This window comes from Lampetra planeri, chromosome 1 (genome assembly GCF_965212315.1).
Source record: "Lampetra planeri chromosome 1, kcLamPlan1.2.h2, whole genome shotgun sequence".
Taxonomy (NCBI): Eukaryota; Metazoa; Chordata; class Hyperoartia; order Petromyzontiformes; family Petromyzontidae; genus Lampetra; species Lampetra planeri.
In genome coordinates, this window is record NC_136107.1 from 26,310,922 (window position 1) to 26,328,697 (window position 17,776).

General features: G+C 49.6%; 1 protein-coding gene across 1 annotated transcript in view; it reads left to right on the forward strand.

Annotated features, from left to right (window-relative positions):
• The window catches only part of PDE11A (phosphodiesterase 11A), a 94,794-nt gene that overhangs the window by 38,620 nt on the left and 38,398 nt on the right, over window positions 1-17,776 (forward strand). The window contains exons 3-10 of the mRNA XM_078597654.1: window positions 5,008-5,097; window positions 8,150-8,290; window positions 9,168-9,232; window positions 9,911-10,031; window positions 11,532-11,610; window positions 14,004-14,071; window positions 14,261-14,353; window positions 15,751-15,801. Of these exons, the coding sequence (XP_078453780.1) occupies window positions 5,008-5,097; window positions 8,150-8,290; window positions 9,168-9,232; window positions 9,911-10,031; window positions 11,532-11,610; window positions 14,004-14,071; window positions 14,261-14,353; window positions 15,751-15,801 (708 nt within the window). The remainder of the gene's footprint in view (window positions 1-5,007; window positions 5,098-8,149; window positions 8,291-9,167; window positions 9,233-9,910; window positions 10,032-11,531; window positions 11,611-14,003; window positions 14,072-14,260; window positions 14,354-15,750; window positions 15,802-17,776) is intronic.

Sequence of the window (17,776 nt, forward strand, 5' to 3'; positions counted from 1 at the left end):
TGTTTGGGACATTCTGTCTACAGGAAAGCCACCCACACAGATTCCTACTTGAAACCGGATTCCCACCACCACCCATCTCAAAAGAATGCTCTCATCAAAACGCTATACCACAGAGCCAATGGCATTTCTGACAAACACCACCTGACCGGTGAATTAAGACATGTACATCGGGCCCTCAGGATGAACGGATACTCTGACCGTACTATCCACCAAGCTGTCTCTCCCACCACACAGAAACAGCCACTTGAAACTCCGACCAAAACCATCACGTTACCATACATAGCAGGCGTGACCAAAAAGATCTCCAAAATTCTAAACAAACATAAGATCCAAGTCCGATTCAGTACAGTGCATAAACTCCGTGATCTGATTCCATCTGTGAAGGATGCCGTTCCTGACTTACAGTATCCTGGAGTCTACAAATTGAGTTGCATTTGTGGTGATTGCTACATTGGAGAAACGAAACGTCATGTTTCTGATCGTGTCCGCGAGCACAAGTCAGATCTGAAACACGGCAGAACTGATTCTTCTGCCGTTGCCGATCATTGCTACAACTCGGTGGGCTCTCATGAAATTGTCTTTTCCGAGACCAAGGTTCTCTGCAAACCTCCCGGCTACCATCAAAGGTTTGTACACGAAGCCATACAAATATACAAACACAGACATAATTTCAACCGTGATGATGGGTACAAACTTAGTAATCATTGGAAAGATGTTATCAACCACGCAAAAAAGACTTAATTACACTTTTTTGGACCATCTTATCTGACAGGCACTATTTTACTTTTACTTTACTTTACCGAGTGTTAACATCCCCAGTTATTTTTTGGCAGTGCTCTCTTCATTGTTCAGCCAGCATTGGTATAAACATGGGCATTTTCGTTCTTTTGTCTATCATGTGTATCAGACCTCCCCTCCCCCCTCTCTGTCCATTGTGTTGGCGTGTGCAGCAGCAACCGCGTCCAAGCCGTCGTCCATTGTTTTGGCCCCGCCCCCCCCCTCCCCCTCCCGATGCGTTGTACTTAGCACTCCGTGCTGTCTTTGAGCCCCGCCCCCCTCCCTCCCGATACGTTTCATTCATTGGCTACCACATTCTGATGAGCCCCCCCCTCTCCTCCCCCCTTCAACTTGCTTATAAGGGATTGCTTCTTGAATCATTGCCTCACTTGATGCAGCTAATTCGGCTGTGACGGTCCCACCTGATGACGAAGACTTGTGTTGCCTCCGAAACGTCGTGATTTTTGTTTTTATTTTATTTTATTTTCATTAATTTTGATGTTTTACCTACGTGACTTTACCGAAAAAACCTAAGAATATGATTCCTTGCAGTCACGAAAGCTTCAAATCTAGCGGGGGACTCCTCCAATTACCAGCTCGCTTAGTGTGCACGGCGGTGAGCAATGGATGCAATAAAGTCCACGTTTTCCCCTCTGGTTTTGAGATTTTTTTTGGGGGGGACGGGGGGACGGGAGGGATTGTATTTCTCCAGCACGGACATCAGTCACGAGGATCGTGCCAGTTAGCCGCTTGGAGCCCCGGCGACACTGTTGGCGCAGGGGTGATGCTTGCGGTGATATCCTCGGCTAGGGCGATGGGAGAGGCAGCAATCGCCGCCCGTTGTGCATGTTCCTCGGTGTTTATTTTGGTCCAGATCTCACCCCCCGCCCATTGACAAAGAGGTGTTTGCTCTCGATGCGCAATCGCCTGCTGTACCAAATAAAGCTCGCTGTCTATCTGTGGTCTGCAACAACAACGAAACGCACCCGTCAACAACGAGACTGGGGTCTTAGAAGAAAAAAGGGGCGGCACGGTGGCGAGATGTTGAATACTTCGCCTGGTATGCAGGAGGTCGTAGGTTCGATCCCGACCCTGACGCCTGTTGTATATTTGGAGTATGCATGCTCACTCTCCCCGTAGTCGTATGGATTTTTCTCGGGGTCCTCCGATTTTTCCCCTCCACATTTAGAATGGCCATCGTGCGTTCAGAGTAAATGGTTACTGCTCTAAAGTTCCACGTAATAAGCCACTTTGATGAGCTATCATTTGTGGCCAGGCCAATTCTGAGTAAAGAGCTATCCAGCTCAGTAGGCTTTAGCTGGTAAAAAAATAAATAAAAACATTCATAGTTTATACAAAAAGTATATATATAGAACAGGCGACGTTGTTAGCGATGGTCCTTTCTTCATAGCACGTATGCTACGAATTTGTTTTTGTTGTCTGTACTTGTGCATTATTGCCAGCAGTAGCACCACCAAAGAATTCGTCGTTGTAACAGATGACCACATCACACAGAATGTCATGCACATATATATACACTGCGGGACGAGGGCCTACCCGCGATGTTTGCGTGGTGGAGGTAATTTGAACAACATACTTCACCACGCCGGTCAGTGTGAGTTGGTAATGTCGGGAAGAATACAACGGGGAGCGCATAACAATGGAGTCTTGCAGCACTGCTGACCACAGCGTAGCCTCGCAACAGCCTATAACGCCTGTGTTTTTTGCATTTTGGGTGGCCCATTGTTGTGTGCTCGCTGTCCAAGCTCTAGCCTTCAAAATCTTCCGAGGTCTGGCGAGAATCGGGCGCATTCCAGGCGATTTGGTCAAAACGCCGTGGGGTATGGGGGGGTTGCAGCGATTGGCGCCGACCAAGAAACGCGTGCAGAGACAATGCTTAGGCATGAATCAATGCGAACACAGCTGAACTGGTTCCCCTTCATTGATCGTCCTCATTGAACAAATGTTGCGTGCCGTCGTCAGTGTCTCTGCCTCGCTGTGCGCTGTGTTGCACCGCTAGCTGAGTAGTTAACCTCGTGTCCAATAAACCCTCAGAGCCAGGATGAACGTCCGACTCCAAACGTCATTTATTGAATTTAACGAGGTAAAACTGGTAAGAAATCAGCACAGATACAGCATTTGTTAATACCCGGAAACACCAAAACAATGAATGAACACCACAGCATCATAACATTGTCTTAGATAACTTGTTTCTAAACAATAGATTCTGGATGGACCAGGCCCCTACATTACCACTGAATAACTATACAAGAGCATAAGCTGCTGTGTTACATAAAGGCACATCGTGTATTCATCACACTGCACCCCAAATGTACAGTATTACACATAACACTAAATTGTGGATGAGATATTTCGTCGTCCTTACTCTCAGGATCGCAATATAGTTGCTTGGGTACAAGTTTGACTCGACTTATTAAATTACAAGTAACATTCACAATAAGTAGCAGGCTTCGTTGTTAACTAGGCCTCGTATTTATCATAACAATTTAACAGCATTATAAAGGCATTTACATCATTATAACGGTCATTCTAACATTATAACAGCATTGCCAATATTATAAGAATAAAAACGAACTTACAGATAATGCTTCTTAAAGTCCCACAATGGATAATTGCAGCTGGCTTCACTGGGACGCGATGTGTGCCGCCATCTTGAATTATGTGTGTAATGGCCGACGCCCGCGTGGTTGAGCGGGAATCTCAAATCGCAACTTTCTGGTCACGTGACCAAAATTATCATCAAAAACAGGAAATTCATGTGTACATAACCCCCCCCATCTGCCGTGAGGCAAAACCCCTGCCGTGAGGCAGAACAGTTAGCCTTCAGTAAAGCAGCGCAATGCGACACCCGACTTGAGTATCAGCTAACGCTGAATCTAACCACACGCAGTCTTCGGGCGATGCTACCGCCGCCGCTGCTGCATTGGCAGTGGTGCATACGCACAGCCAACAACAAACACAAATCATTGTGGCACACCCGTCATTAGCACTGCACTAGAAATAAAATAAAATTAATATAGGCGATGTTTCGGGTAGTCACCCTTCTTCAGTGCACGTGGAGAGGCCAGAGAGGTCGAGATTTCCAGAGGCAGAGGGGCATTGTCCGACACGTCGCCTATTTTCGACATCCCTGGTCGCCTGCATCTCTGGCCTCTCTTTGTGCTGTGACGGAAGGGCTGTTGCCCGACTGTGTGTCGGGTTGTCTTGTTGTTTTAACACGTAGTAGGATTTCGCGACCACTATCCTCCGCCACCACCCGACACAGCCAATTAATAAGATTTGTCACGTAAACAGAACATGCCAATTCGTCACTAGTACAGCAACACCGGTGTGTCGGAGAGCATAGCCACAACGTTTACAATCTGAGTACGACTCTTCGAATGTAAATATCAACTTTCAAGCACATTGCACTTGTGCATCCTGTCGGTTGTGTGTACTAAAATAATCCCTATTATCGTGTAATGTCAACATCACCTAACGCTGATATGGCAGCTGATGAGATTATGTCGTGCGCAGGAGCCCGATGGATTGTTTAATCGCAAGAGTGCATGAGATGGTTTCACGGCTTAGGGATGCTGTTACTTATCGAGCAATGGAAAGATCGTCCCAGCTGCTGATGATCATGATTATACAGCAAGCAGTGGCGCAGTTGTTATCTCCCAGCGCAACGAACCCGGCGACCAGAGTTCGATTCCCGCTCGCAGCCACCAACGTCGGTGACGATGATCTGAACCGGTCCTGGACAAGGGCAGCCGGGCGTGGTAGCTGGCCACCCACCCCTTCTCGTGTGCTGTTCCGGCCTTCATGGCTGCCACTTTCCAACAGCACTTGGCCGCCGATAAAAAGGTCTGTTATGGCTATACGGGGGAATCTTTGCCTTATCAATACAGTAGAGCAAGTGAGTTTTTGATAATTGGTTGTTTGCCCTTTTATCTGGCAACAAAACTGACCTTTTTTACAAGGAGTCATGTTTGCATTGACCACAATACCTGCAGTCGGAATGCAAACAAAAAACATAACTGATGATGTATGCACTGTCCTTGAAATTGATTGGTCCACACCCGATACAGCTTTCCTTAGAGCCTAGTCTCACATGGTGTTGGACCAGATGACCCCAAAAGGACCAAGTGAGTTTTGTTTTGTTTTGTCCCATTCAGTGTGCTGAACAGGCCGCTCACCAAAATCACGGCGCATGATTTGTCCACGCAGGTGCTGCAGATGTACCTGCCCTTCTGCGGGATCGGCATCGCCAACGCTCAGCTGTTCGCCGCGTCCCGCAAGGAATACGACCGCAGTCGGGTGAGCAGCTCTCGACCCACTCCACGCGATCCATGCATGCACCCACCCCCAGAGAGAGTCGGAGAGAAAGAGACCCAGACGACGGGGATACCCGGCCGTACTACGTGTCCATGGTTGAAAATTATCGCACCCCCCCCGCCCACCACCACCACTTTTGGGTTACGCGCCGCTTATTGTTTACAAACAAAATTCATAGGACTTGAGTGGACCTCAAAGGACAATTTATCTGCGCCTTAACCCCATGGAATCTCAATGATGGATTTGTGTGGTACGCTTCTCAAGGTGCCCGATCAGATACGGTTCAATGTTTTGATTAATCGCTGGGCACGTCCAGAGCTCTCAATTAAAAAAACCCAGCTCATTGCCAATCAATCCATGGTGGCGAGATGTTAAATACCTCACCTGGTATACAGGAGGTCGTGAGTTCGATCCTGACCCTTGCTCCTGCTCTCTATTTGGAGTTTGCATATGCTCTCTGTGGTCAGGTGGATTTTTCTCCGGGTCATCCAGTTTTTCCTTCCACGTTTAGAATAAACACCCGTTTAGAGTATTTGGCTGCTATACATTGCTACATGATAAGCCACTTCGTTGAGCTATCATTGGTGGCCAGGTCGCTTCTGAAACAGAACTACATTGCTCAGTGGGTCTTACCTGGTAAAATAAAAAAATATTTATAGTTTCAATTAACTGCCTCTTTGTTCCCCAGGAAAGCTCACTTGCTCTTACAAAATTAAATAAAGTTTGTGGTAATGCTGCTGCGTTGGCAGTGGCGGCACAAGTGCAGTTAACGAAAACACGCAAAAAACACTCATCACTTTGTCAACAACACTGACCTAAAAGATTAAATACAGGGTCATTGCCCGAAACGTCGCTTATTAATTTTTTTCGATTGGGGGCCAGTGTTGTTGACGATTTATTTGGTCACTTCCTCTCTGGTCTTCTCTCCAATGAGCGATTTTTTTTTTTGCGTCACTCACACCTTAAACAAATACTGGTGTCACTAACACCAAAAAAAATCTACCAGCATTACGAACGCCTTAAATTATACTGGCATCATTAATGCCTGAAAATATACTGGCGTCACTAATGCCTTAAAATATATTGGCCTGATTCTAGATGGCATCGACCCACTTTTACGAGACACCAACAGTCACACTTCCGCCCACGCAATGTAGCAGGTCTAAATGTATTCCTCGAGTTCTTAAAATGTAATAACTGGGCGTTTCTTTTAATAAAAAAAAACTATGTATTTGCCGTAGTTATGCCTGCCGATAGAAACTGCCCATATATGTAGCTGCTGCCGTGTTCGGTGTGTGATTGTAAGCAGAGCAGTCATGTTTTATATTTGGCGCAATATATTTTCGTGTGGATTTTGTCATTTAACACCGTAAGTTTTAACATTCCATGGAATTATTTTCCGGTCATGACATTTGGACCGTATTTTTGTTAGTTTTCCTTCTCACGAAAGGGGCCTTTAATCCCAATTGACTCTTGTCTCGGCCTCACTGTGTGCTGTGTTGCACCACTATCTGAGTAGTTAATCTCGCATTCAATAAACTTTCAGAGCCAGGGTGAACATCCGACTCCGACGTATTTAATTAATTGAACGAGGTAAAACTGATGGAAAACACAGCACAAAATACAGCATCTGTTAATACTTGGAATATCAATACAATGAACACTGCAGCATTATAACATTGTCTTAGATAAAATGAAACTCAACAATAGGTCCTGGATGGACCAGGCACCTCCATTAGCACTGAATAGCTATACAAGAGAATAAGCTACTGTGTTGAATAAGGTCACTTTGTGTAATCACCATACTGCAGCCTAAATGCACAGCGCTGCACATAACATTGAACTGTGGATGAGATACTTCTTCATCCTTGCTCTCAAGATCGCATTAAAGTTACATGGGCACAAGTCTGACTCGACTTATTAAATTACAAGTAACATTCACAATAATGCAAGTGGCAGGCTTCGTTGTTAACTAGGCCTCATATTTATCGTAACAATTTAACAGCATTATAAAGGCATTTACAGCATTATAACGGCAATCCCAACATTATACAGCATTCCCAGTCTTATAAGAACATATACGAACTTACAGACAATGCTTCTTAAAGTCCCACAATGAACAGATGCACCTGTCTTCACTGAGACGCTATTTGTGCCTCCACCTTGTACTCGTGTAATGGCTGACACCCTGCTTCATGGCTTAGAGAATGTTAAATCGTAACTTCCTGGTCACGTGACCAAACTCAACACCATATCAGGAAGTTCCTGTGTAATCAACACCCCCATACCTGCCATGGGGCAGAACAACTCTCGAGCCATGTTTTCAATTTGTAAACGCTGATTGTTGAAAAGCGATGTCTCTGCCTTCTGTTTCTATATATGTATGTATGTGGCACGTATGTTGAAATTCTTTGGTGCCATACACTAATCTGAGAAGGGGAATTCCTTTCCCTGCATGTTTATGGTTTCAAGTCAAAGTATTCCCTCTACTCAAATGAGCATTGGCAGCTTGGAGCCAGTGAGAATACAATTCTATATTTCCATGACAGGACCAAGTCTGTCCACACCACCACGAATGTTACTCTCCACGAAGGGAAGCTCATTACGCTGACCCCTTAAATGCTGTTGGAGGAGCAGTGTTGTCGCATGAGTTTGATTCCCGGCGATGGCTTACATGAGTGGTGAGTGGTATCGGAACTGCTCCTGGGTCCCCCTTCACAAACACGCACTGACCAGCGTGGTGAAGTATGGCCAAACAACCCTCGTGACTGACAGCATGGGGAGGCCTTCATTCGGCAGCCGATTGGACAAAGGCCCTTTTATTATGAATCTTTAATCGAACCCCAAAGTGATGATGGGCCGAGGTGATCAACTGAACCACATTTTTTGAAAGTGTAACCTTCCCATGATGAGTCAGTTGGTCTCAACACCGGTGCCACCTAGCTAGACCTTTGTGCTACAAGGCCAGGTGAATGATGGAAGTGACAAAGTGTCATTCGGGAGTGGGTGGCCTGCTACGCGGAATTACTTCTAGGCCCTGCTGGAGGTGGTCAACGACCTGTTCGAAGAGCAGACACACCTGGAGAAGGTTGTCCACAAGATCATGCACCGTGCCCAGGCCTTGCTCAAGTGCGAGCACTGCTCCGTGCTTCTGCTGGAGGACATCACGTCGCCGGTGAGCAGGCGGCTCCGCAAATTTGGCAACCTCACGGTCAAATGTTCCGATATCGTCCCTATAACACATGCGGCGATCGTGACATTGTGAAGATAATGATCCCTTTTCAATTTCCAATGACGTATGTGTACGTCATCAGTTTTTCACATACGTCGTTGGACCAGAATCAGAAGTAAAAGGCCATGCGGGAGGGCATGTGGCACAGTTTGGTGCCAGCTATTGTAGAGTGCGGTCGTGTCGCTACGGTTCTTTGCGGCGAGTACAATGTCTCAATAAAATTAACGCTCAACCGCTTGCGCGATCCGAGATTCAGCAGTGAACACGACCCACCCTGCAACTTGCAGACGTCTCCGAATGGGAAAGGAGTTATGTACGGTAAAAAAAATATGGGTTGTTTATGGAATAGTTTGATGGCATGCATGAAACTGACTTTGCACTATTGCCATCCCAGCGTGCATGGAGAGAGGCAGTTAGTCCACGTATGTCATAACACCATGGTATTTTACGGGCATGTATCCCTTAATAAGAAGAGTAGGCAAATTATTTATTTGTGAATTACAGTCCTAATTGGCTCGAAGTGTTTGTCATATTGTGACAAACACACAGGTGATGCATCTGCCTGTCATCTTGGTCAGTCAATCCATGGCACCTAGGTCTGTCTCGTGATCTCCTGTCAGCGAGCGTTCGACACTGCACGTGGCCTCAAAGTGCACATAGCCTGGCATTAAGTGCTGTGGTGACGTCACCGCCACTTAGTGGCGAATGACGGTTGTTGTTGTGCATTAAGCCACTTGATGATTCAAAACTATTTCTGTCCGAATTGTAGTCCTGGAAGAAGAAGAAAAAAAATCGTTGAATGCCCGTTGCCTCTCTGCAGGTCGTCAAATTCAGCAAAACCTTCGAACTGATGTCGCCCAAGTGCAGCGGCAACACGGAGAGCAGGTGATGATGTCTCATTCCCCAGCTGATCGTTACCAAACGTTGCATCAAAGTATCGCACGGCAAGACTTCACCATCTCATTGCGGTCCTTCGCCCGCACCTCCAATTAGCACGATTGGCTACGTATGGTGCAAAATAAGTTAACCCATACGTACGTACTGTACATACATCTCCTCCTACTGCACTCTTACCCCATTAGGGATGGCCTCGCAAGTGTGCATGCGGTCACCAATATCAATTCATGGCCCACGTCGTGAAATCAACTTTGCTGATCAACCCCCCTACTCCTCCCCTCCGCCACATCAATTCCCGCACTGCTCTCAGCCTCGCACTAAACAGTTCATGCCAAGGCCAATCATTAATCGTGCACTCTCGGGGTGCGACGACGCATCGCGATTCGTTCATAGGATCACGGTCGATACTTCGGCTCACCGTGCGTTCACGCGCGTTGAAGCAGCTCTCGGCAGGGGGGGGGGGGGCGCTTGTGGTGCTGCACCGCCTGCCGTTTCGTACGATGATGTCTGACGTCTCGCATGCGGCCGAACGACATTTGCAGAAGCGCGGCAGCCGACAAACTCGCCGGGGGCAGCGTCATCGGGAGCGCAAAGCTGTCGCCGTACTTAGACATTGTCACCTTTGTACGTCACGTAACGGCTGCCCTCCCCCCGGTGTGAAGGCAGCCTGGAGAAGGCCACGCGCTCTGACTGGCTGATCAACAATAGCATCGCCGAGCTGGTGGCCTCCACAGGCCTCCCCGTTAACATCAGCGACGTCTACCAGGACCCACGCTTCGACACAAAGGTGAGCGAACGGCCCACCCCTCCTCCTCCACCACCGCCACTCACCTGCCAATGACCGAGTCGAGGCCCACCACCACCACCGCATAGGTTCGCGCCGCGGCGGAGCGGTGTGGATCTCAGATTTCGATATTGGACACACCGAGCCCCGTCCGGTGTTTTTCGCTCCGCGGGCTTCGGGAGCCCCCGCAGAGAAGTGAGCTCGCCCCATATGGGCTCCTGAAGACGTTCCCAGTATTAGGAGCGAAACGCCGGACCTTGGGCCGCACAAAACCGTGGCGTATGGAGCGAAAGCGCTTCCGAGAGCTCGGTCAAAGATTCTGCGCTCATGGATTTGAGACGCGATGAAGGTGCTTGACACATCTCACCTTCCCACCTGAGTTCACCTCTCCCTCTTTCTGCAGCTGCTGCTTTGTCTTATTGATGTCAAGTGCTTCTGCTTTGCTACCTTTAATAATAATATGGCGCCATGGTGGCGAGATGTTAACTACCTCGCCCGGTACACAAGAGGTTGCGGGTTCGATCCTTACCCTGATACCTGTACATTTGGAGTTTGCGTGTCTCTCTCCCCATGGTCACGTGGATTTTCATCTCGGTCCTCCGGTTCCCCCCCCCCCCCCCCCCACATTTAGAATAATAAATTTCCACGTGATAAGCCACTTTATTGAGCTATCATTTGTGGCCCGGTCACTTCCAAAAAAGAGCTATATAGCTTAGTGGGCTTATCTGGTAAAACAAAAAATTGTTTAGTTTAATAAAAATCGATATTGCTTCGGAGCAGTGCTCATCTAACATCCTAAGCCAACGTATGAAATTCCACATTGCTATGGTAGGGACCAATTGTTCAATAAGACAACTGCCGCTGACTTTCCCACAAAGCGGTACTTAATTATTATTTTATAACCCTGATTCGAATGGATGGTGGGTTAAGCGACCCTCCCACAGAGGGTTGGAATGGGCAAACTTACCAATCACGATTCGAGCTCAGCTAACGGTGCCACCGAAATCATCAACACAGTCTTTCAAAACAGAGGTGGTCAAGCAAGGGGATATCACAAAAATGTGTTTGTCCTATGGATAGACTCGCCCCCCCGCCATATGGATGTGGAGTTTCTACCACTGGGTCAAGGCTATAAATGTGAGATGAGCAGTAGAAACTCACTCATGGTACATGAGTATGCTAACATCGGTAATCCTTGCAGCAGCAGCTTCTGGCTAGTGATCAAACAAAGACGGTCACCGCACCATGCACTTTCAGATGCGCTTCTGTGGACGGCTGGAACGCTCTACCTTACGATGTTATGAAGCCATTGAAGTTATGCACTTTTAAATCTAGATTGAAAACTAATTTCTTTAGAACTGCTTTTTGTGTTTAGTTTGTTATACTTATCCCGCACCTCCGATTAGCACGGTTGGCTACGTACGGTTCGAAAGAGGTTCAACAAACATATATACAACGATACCACTTGTACGTGTGTGCATGTGTGCATGCGTCTGGACACAGCTCGCAGACCAAATGTCCGGATTCCACATCTGCTCGGTGCTGTGTGTGCCAATCTGGAACAGCAGCCACGAGATCATCGGTAAGTCCCGTTCGTGCCCTCATGCCCATCATCGCTCAATGGATAACGCAAACAGAACAGACTAATCACTACACGGTATAGACTTCCCCACAAATTGGTTGTGATTTTAATCGACCTCAGTGGGTTGATGGGCTAAGTCAACCCCCCCCCCCTTTGTGATTGCGAGTTGCTCGCTCTGTCGCCGAGCTACGTGGTCAAGTTAACAGATTCCCCAGGACCCGTCACTCATTCTTCATGAAGAGTTCCAATCACCAGGGCCGTGCATCACGGGCTCAGGAACGATTCTGCCTTGTCGGCGACGAACTCCCCCCTCCACTCCCCCCGGGTGTGCAGGAGGAGGCTCGATCGATCGCCGCGTTGCGAAATCGTTCAGGGAGGGGGCAGACGGCTTTTGCGTGCAGAGGGATGCCTTCATCCGGCAGAGGATTGATCATTGCTGATGCGGACGACGGTGACGATGATAATAACCTTCGTCGATCCCCGACCGGGACTTGGACACACAACCTTTTGCTTGCGAGCGAGGTGATTGGCAAGCAGTATTGGGAGGAGAAACGCAGATGCCCTGAGCTCAATGAGGTCACGAAGTCGAAGCGTGCGTTTTCCTAGGGAGTTTGTGAAACACTCCCCATTTGATGGAGTTTAATTAATTCCTGCCGAGACGGCACTGCCTCCTGCTTCCTCCTCCACCGCCGCTCGCAGTGGCAGTGTTCATTTGACAGCTCCCAGCGGACGCCCGGGGGAGGCTGGTGAAAGCCACCTAAGTGGCCGTTCAATAGCGGCTCGGAGTCTCTCGCCGTCACACGTGCGGCGGTCTCGCCGACTCGAGCTCCGTCAACACGGCGCCTGTGCCAGGCGAGGTGCACTCTGAGGGCCACGTGAAGTGTCGAAGGCTCGCTGGCAGGAGGGGTCATGGGACAGACACAGCGGTGCCATGGGTTGACTGAGATGACTGGCATACGCACCAGCTGTGCCCCCTACTGAGTATGGTAACTATATGACCCGCATTCAAGAGGACGAACCCCACCGAAGGAGATGGAGTGATTCAATCCGTTCGTGTGCGGGTGCTGGGTGGATTGCTCACATAGCGGGATCGCAGGAAGTGGTTGGTGGCAGCAGCTTGGAGTAGACCTTCGTCCAGCAGTGGATTGACCTCGGCTGATGGTGGTGATAATGATGATGATGAAAATGGAACTGAGTGGCGAACATGGTGCTGTAACCTCGGCCACCTGAGTTCAATTCTCGACCATGGTGGCCAGCGTCCGAACCGGTCATGGGTTAACCACCCTGGCAACATCGACACCCACTAAACAGCATGGTGAAGTATGACCAGACAACCCCGCCCCCCCCCCCCCCCCGGACCGACATGGCGTGGGGGAGGCATTCAACCAGTAGTGGATTGAGACTGTCCAATGTTACATTAGCCATTGTTTGTGCTCGCTCACCCACGCCTGCTAATAATGCAGTGCTTGGGGGTGCGTTGGGGCTTAGCGAGTCGCATCTCACGGGCTATCATCGCTCGCCTCCCCGTGAGATTGTGGCTGGGTGTCTCTGACTGCCCGGGCCACTGTGGTTTGGGGGCAGGGATGGTTTGTGGGCAGGGTATCTCCTGATCGGTGAGGGGTTTGGATTGATAGGAGTGGATGGAACTTGGGAAAGGGGAACCAGGTGACAGGGGAGGGACGAGGAGCGAGGGATACGCAGGGCGGCCGTGTGGCCTACAGAATGCGAGTTAGAACATTTGGTTTCCTGGAGTGAGGGCCATTGGGGCATGGAATAAGATAAGTAGTGACAGAGGAAAATTTCGGGAGCTGAGAAAAGTGTCAGGTGAAAAAGAAACATAGCGTAGGGTGTCAGATATTCAAACTGCGTCACAGCCGCGGTGTGCCCGGGTGTATTGGTGAGGCGGCCATCTTGAAGAGGACAGTCTGAAGTTGGAGCCGGGAGTGGTGGTGACGACAACCTGCTGGCCTGTGAGCGCGATCGACTGGGGTTTTGCTGTTGACTGCTGGTATGCTCACAAGTGTGTCATCCCAGCAAGCATCGTCGCTAATAATGATGAGATGTTAACTACCTCGCCTGGTATACAGGAAGTCGGGGGTTCGATCCCGACCCAGACGCCTGCTGTCTATTAGGATTTTTCTCGGGATCTTCCGGTTTTCCCCTCCACATTCTATTCAAAGTGCATGGACAGTTTTTGCCTGATATAAGTTTCCACATGATAAGCCACTTCATTGGGCTATCATTTGTGATAGCCAGGTCGCTTCTGAAAAGCAGCTACATAGCTACACTGGGCCTTACCTGGTAAAATAAAAAAAATTGTTTAGTTTAATTTAAGTCAGGAATCGAACCCCAGGCACTTTGGAATATAAACCCGTGGTGGCTTTTGTGTGCAGGTGTGGCGCAGATTCTGAACCGGATCGATGGCAAGCCTTTTGACGACGATGATCAAAGGCTTTTCGAGGTATATATGTTTTTCTTCTTCTTCTCTCCTCTTCCACCGCTGTTTATTTGCTCTCACGAAATAAGGCGTCAATCAGTGCACTTATCCTCCCCCCTTCTCTCTCTTCATTTTTGTGTTGGTTTAACTTTAACGCGGGGCAAAGCGTTACGGTTGATTTCTGTTTTTTGTCGTGCGCCGTTTTATCGCCAGGCTTTTGTCATCTTCTGTGGACTGGGAATCAATAACACCATCATGTACAATCAAGTGAAGAAGTCCTTCGCCAAGCAGTCGGTAACTCTGGATGTGAGTGCCGACCGCCGCCGCCCATTGATCATTAAGGTTGACGCGTGACGCGCTCTTTCCCAGACCCCAGGCGCATTTGCTCTTCCTTCCAGGAAGCCAGCCGCTGGAGCTATGTCACTTTTAAATCATCGAGATTGAAAACTCCTTTCTTTGGAACTGCTTTTTTGCGTTTAGTTTCTTGGCCTTTAACCCGCATCACCGATTTAGCGCAGCACACAGTTGGCTACGTATGGTGCAAAAGAAGTTCAGCGTACATACTAAACCTGTGCGTGGTGGCGGCCACGGCCGTCCATGGGGTGGGGGGGAGGTTGCACAAGTGTTACATTTGACACCGTGACGTCGAAGCACGGTCGCCCACCCCCCAAAGCGTGGGGCCCGGGGCAGTCACCCTGATTCGCCATACCCTATGGACAGGTCTTGTGGTGGCCCAGGTCCCAATTATCACCGCACATTTTGACAGAAATCCTGGAAGAAACCTCCCCCCCATGCCCACCCACCCCATTGCTGCTGGACATCTGTGAAAAAGAGCTTCATAGCTCATCAGATTCCCCCAGTATAAATAAAGATTCTGATTGTGCTGCTGAGTAGTTGTGTTGGTATATTTTATTTCACCAGCAGGTGAAAGAAACTTGTTGAGATGCGTGAATCATCACCGCTTTAGCACAGAAACGACCCTGTGGCACGTGATTCCCTGCTCAGATCAGCATGAATAATAATGACTTCAACTTGTAACCCTGTGCCGCCGCCGCTGCACAGTATGCGCTCACTTTCATAGAGAGAGAGAGGACGACTCCGAGAGAACGAGAGAGAGGACACCTCAGAGAGAGAGGATGCCTCAGAGAGAGGACACCTCAGAGAGAGAGAGGATGACTCATAGAGAGATAGGACGCCTCAGAGAGAGAACGACTCCGAGAGAGATACCTCACAAAATGGACGATTGGCTACAATATTGATGTTCGTGATTTATACATTTCTTTCTCAGAACCATATTGGGTCATGCAAGGGGCGTACTCGGTTGAAACAAAATTCAACAAGGGATCATCATCATCACGATCCATGGGCAAATAGCCCATAGGTGTCCACTGCACATTTCGTCATTTGTTTAAACTTGCCTCTGTCTTGTGCCAATATACTCAAGTGGTGCGCACATCTTTCTGGCACCAATCTCTTAATGTCGTCGTCCAAGCTAATCTTCGTTAGGTCTACCTCTCTTTCCGGTTCCTTACATTTTTCCGAACAGCAAAAACACACTTTGAATTTTCCTGTTGTCCATCCTACTTCACATGTGTCCACATACAACAAGGGGTACACAGTAGCCAAATAAAAGCGCTGAGAACCACTGTGCTAAACGCCGCGTTGACCGTCACGTTCACCCCACCCCGTTGTCCCCATTGCAGGTGCTGTCCTACCACGCCACCTGCACCAAGGCCGAGGTAGACATGCTGAAGGTAACAGCTCCCACCGCGGCGGGCGGCGACGGGATTTCAATGGACGGTTTGCGTTCACGCGTACTCGTCGATTGAATATATATGAAGTATTGAATGACGGCAGGAAACTCCTTGACGGGTAACACACTTTTTATTAAATCTTGACTTGTCACTATACAACGAGTGGTCTCTATTCCTCAGACTACACACACTTCACTTGACTCGTGGAGCATCTATTCCTCCGGCTACACACACTTCACTTGACTCGTGTAGCATCTATTCCTCTGGCTACACACACTGCACTTGACTCGTGTAGCTTCTATTCCTCCGGCTACACACACTGCACTTGACTCGTGTAGCTTCTATTCCTCTGGCTACACACACTGCACTTGACTCCGTAACGTCTGTGAAGCCTACAGGCCCACCCCGGCTTGGGCGTGGGCCACAACCTCCGAGTCCCACGAGCCGGCTCTCTCACGGACGTTCGGCTCCGGGTCCCAGGGTTCCGCCTCTTCCTCCGTCTTCCGTCTTCGCTGGTACTCTCCCCCCCGTGCGCCTGTGCGCATCCCCTTATATAGTCCCCGCTCACGGGAGACGGAGTGTATGCGGACCTCGACGTGAGCATCGCTCCTTAGTTGACCAATCACGCCGCGCTGTTCCTACGATCCGTTTTCCCCAGCGCGTGTTACCACTACACAACCAATCACGCCGCGCTGCCACACGATCACTCCCTCTCAAGCGCGTCACCGGCACACAGCCAATCACCACCACACAACCCATGACCCCGCGCTGACCCCTGATCCCCCACCGTCAGCGCGCGTCACCAACACACACAGCCAATCCCTACGCGCTGACACACGATCCCTACCCCAGCGCGTATCACCACTACATCACCCCCTCCCACATAGCTCGCAGCCGGCCCGGCTGCTAAACAACAACACACCACAACGTCAACACGAGAAAACCCCACCCCCCAGTGTGCCCCGTAACGCAACAACAACAACTCAACAACTTACGTACAAATCGACAACCAACGCAATAAAAGTCAACAACAACAACTAGATAAAAAGCTATGTACAGCCCGACGAACAACACAATAAAAGCGAATTCCAGAAAATGAACGCGTCCAGTGTCTCTGCGACCACATGCAGTGACGAGGCGCTCCGGCCGCCTCGCCTCCTCAATCGGTAGATCACAACAAGTAGCGTGACCTAGAGCGAGTCCGCCTGGCCGGTCCGTCGTATGGAACGGGACGCTGACGACCGTCCGGTGGCTCTGGCCGCTCTGGACGGCGCGGATCGGGCCTGGAAGGACCGGTCGCGCCGTGAAGATCCGGCCGCCGGTGGTCGGCAGCTGTCAGTTCCGAGACACCTGGGAGCGGATCAGGCGGAGACACGTGAGGATCAGGCAGAGACATTTCCCCCCTCAGGTCGTCGGTCACGTCACATGCTCGGCCCTCACGACACAAAGGGAGGCCATATGGAGGCGAGAACGGTTTCAGTCGGGAGGGGTGAACGTACCAACGACGCTTTCCCCCATTTTATTTGAACGCACTGGGGGCGTGCAACCCGCACGACCTCCACGGGTCCCCGCCATGGCTTCAACAATTTAGGCGACGTAGCCAAAGGTGCCTGAGGGCAATGCAGCCAGGCCCTATCACCAGGTTTCCAGTCGTGCACGGACACCTTCTGTGCACACAACCGCTCTGTCAGCTTATGGATATTAAATTTAATATGTTCAGCCAATTTCGAATTTGTTCGTGGTGCGGGTAGGCCCAGCTGCGTTTCCATGGGCGAGTCGGCTTCCCGACCGTACATCAGATAGAATGGGGAAAATCCCGTTGCTGAATGGGGGGCCATTCTATACGCGGCGAGGACCCCCGGGACCTGCAGGTCCCAATCAACATGTGCCTCACACACCTGCTGGCACAGCATAGAAGTCAAAGTCCTGTGGAGTCTCTCCACCATCCCATCCGTCTGTGGGTGGTACGGGGAGG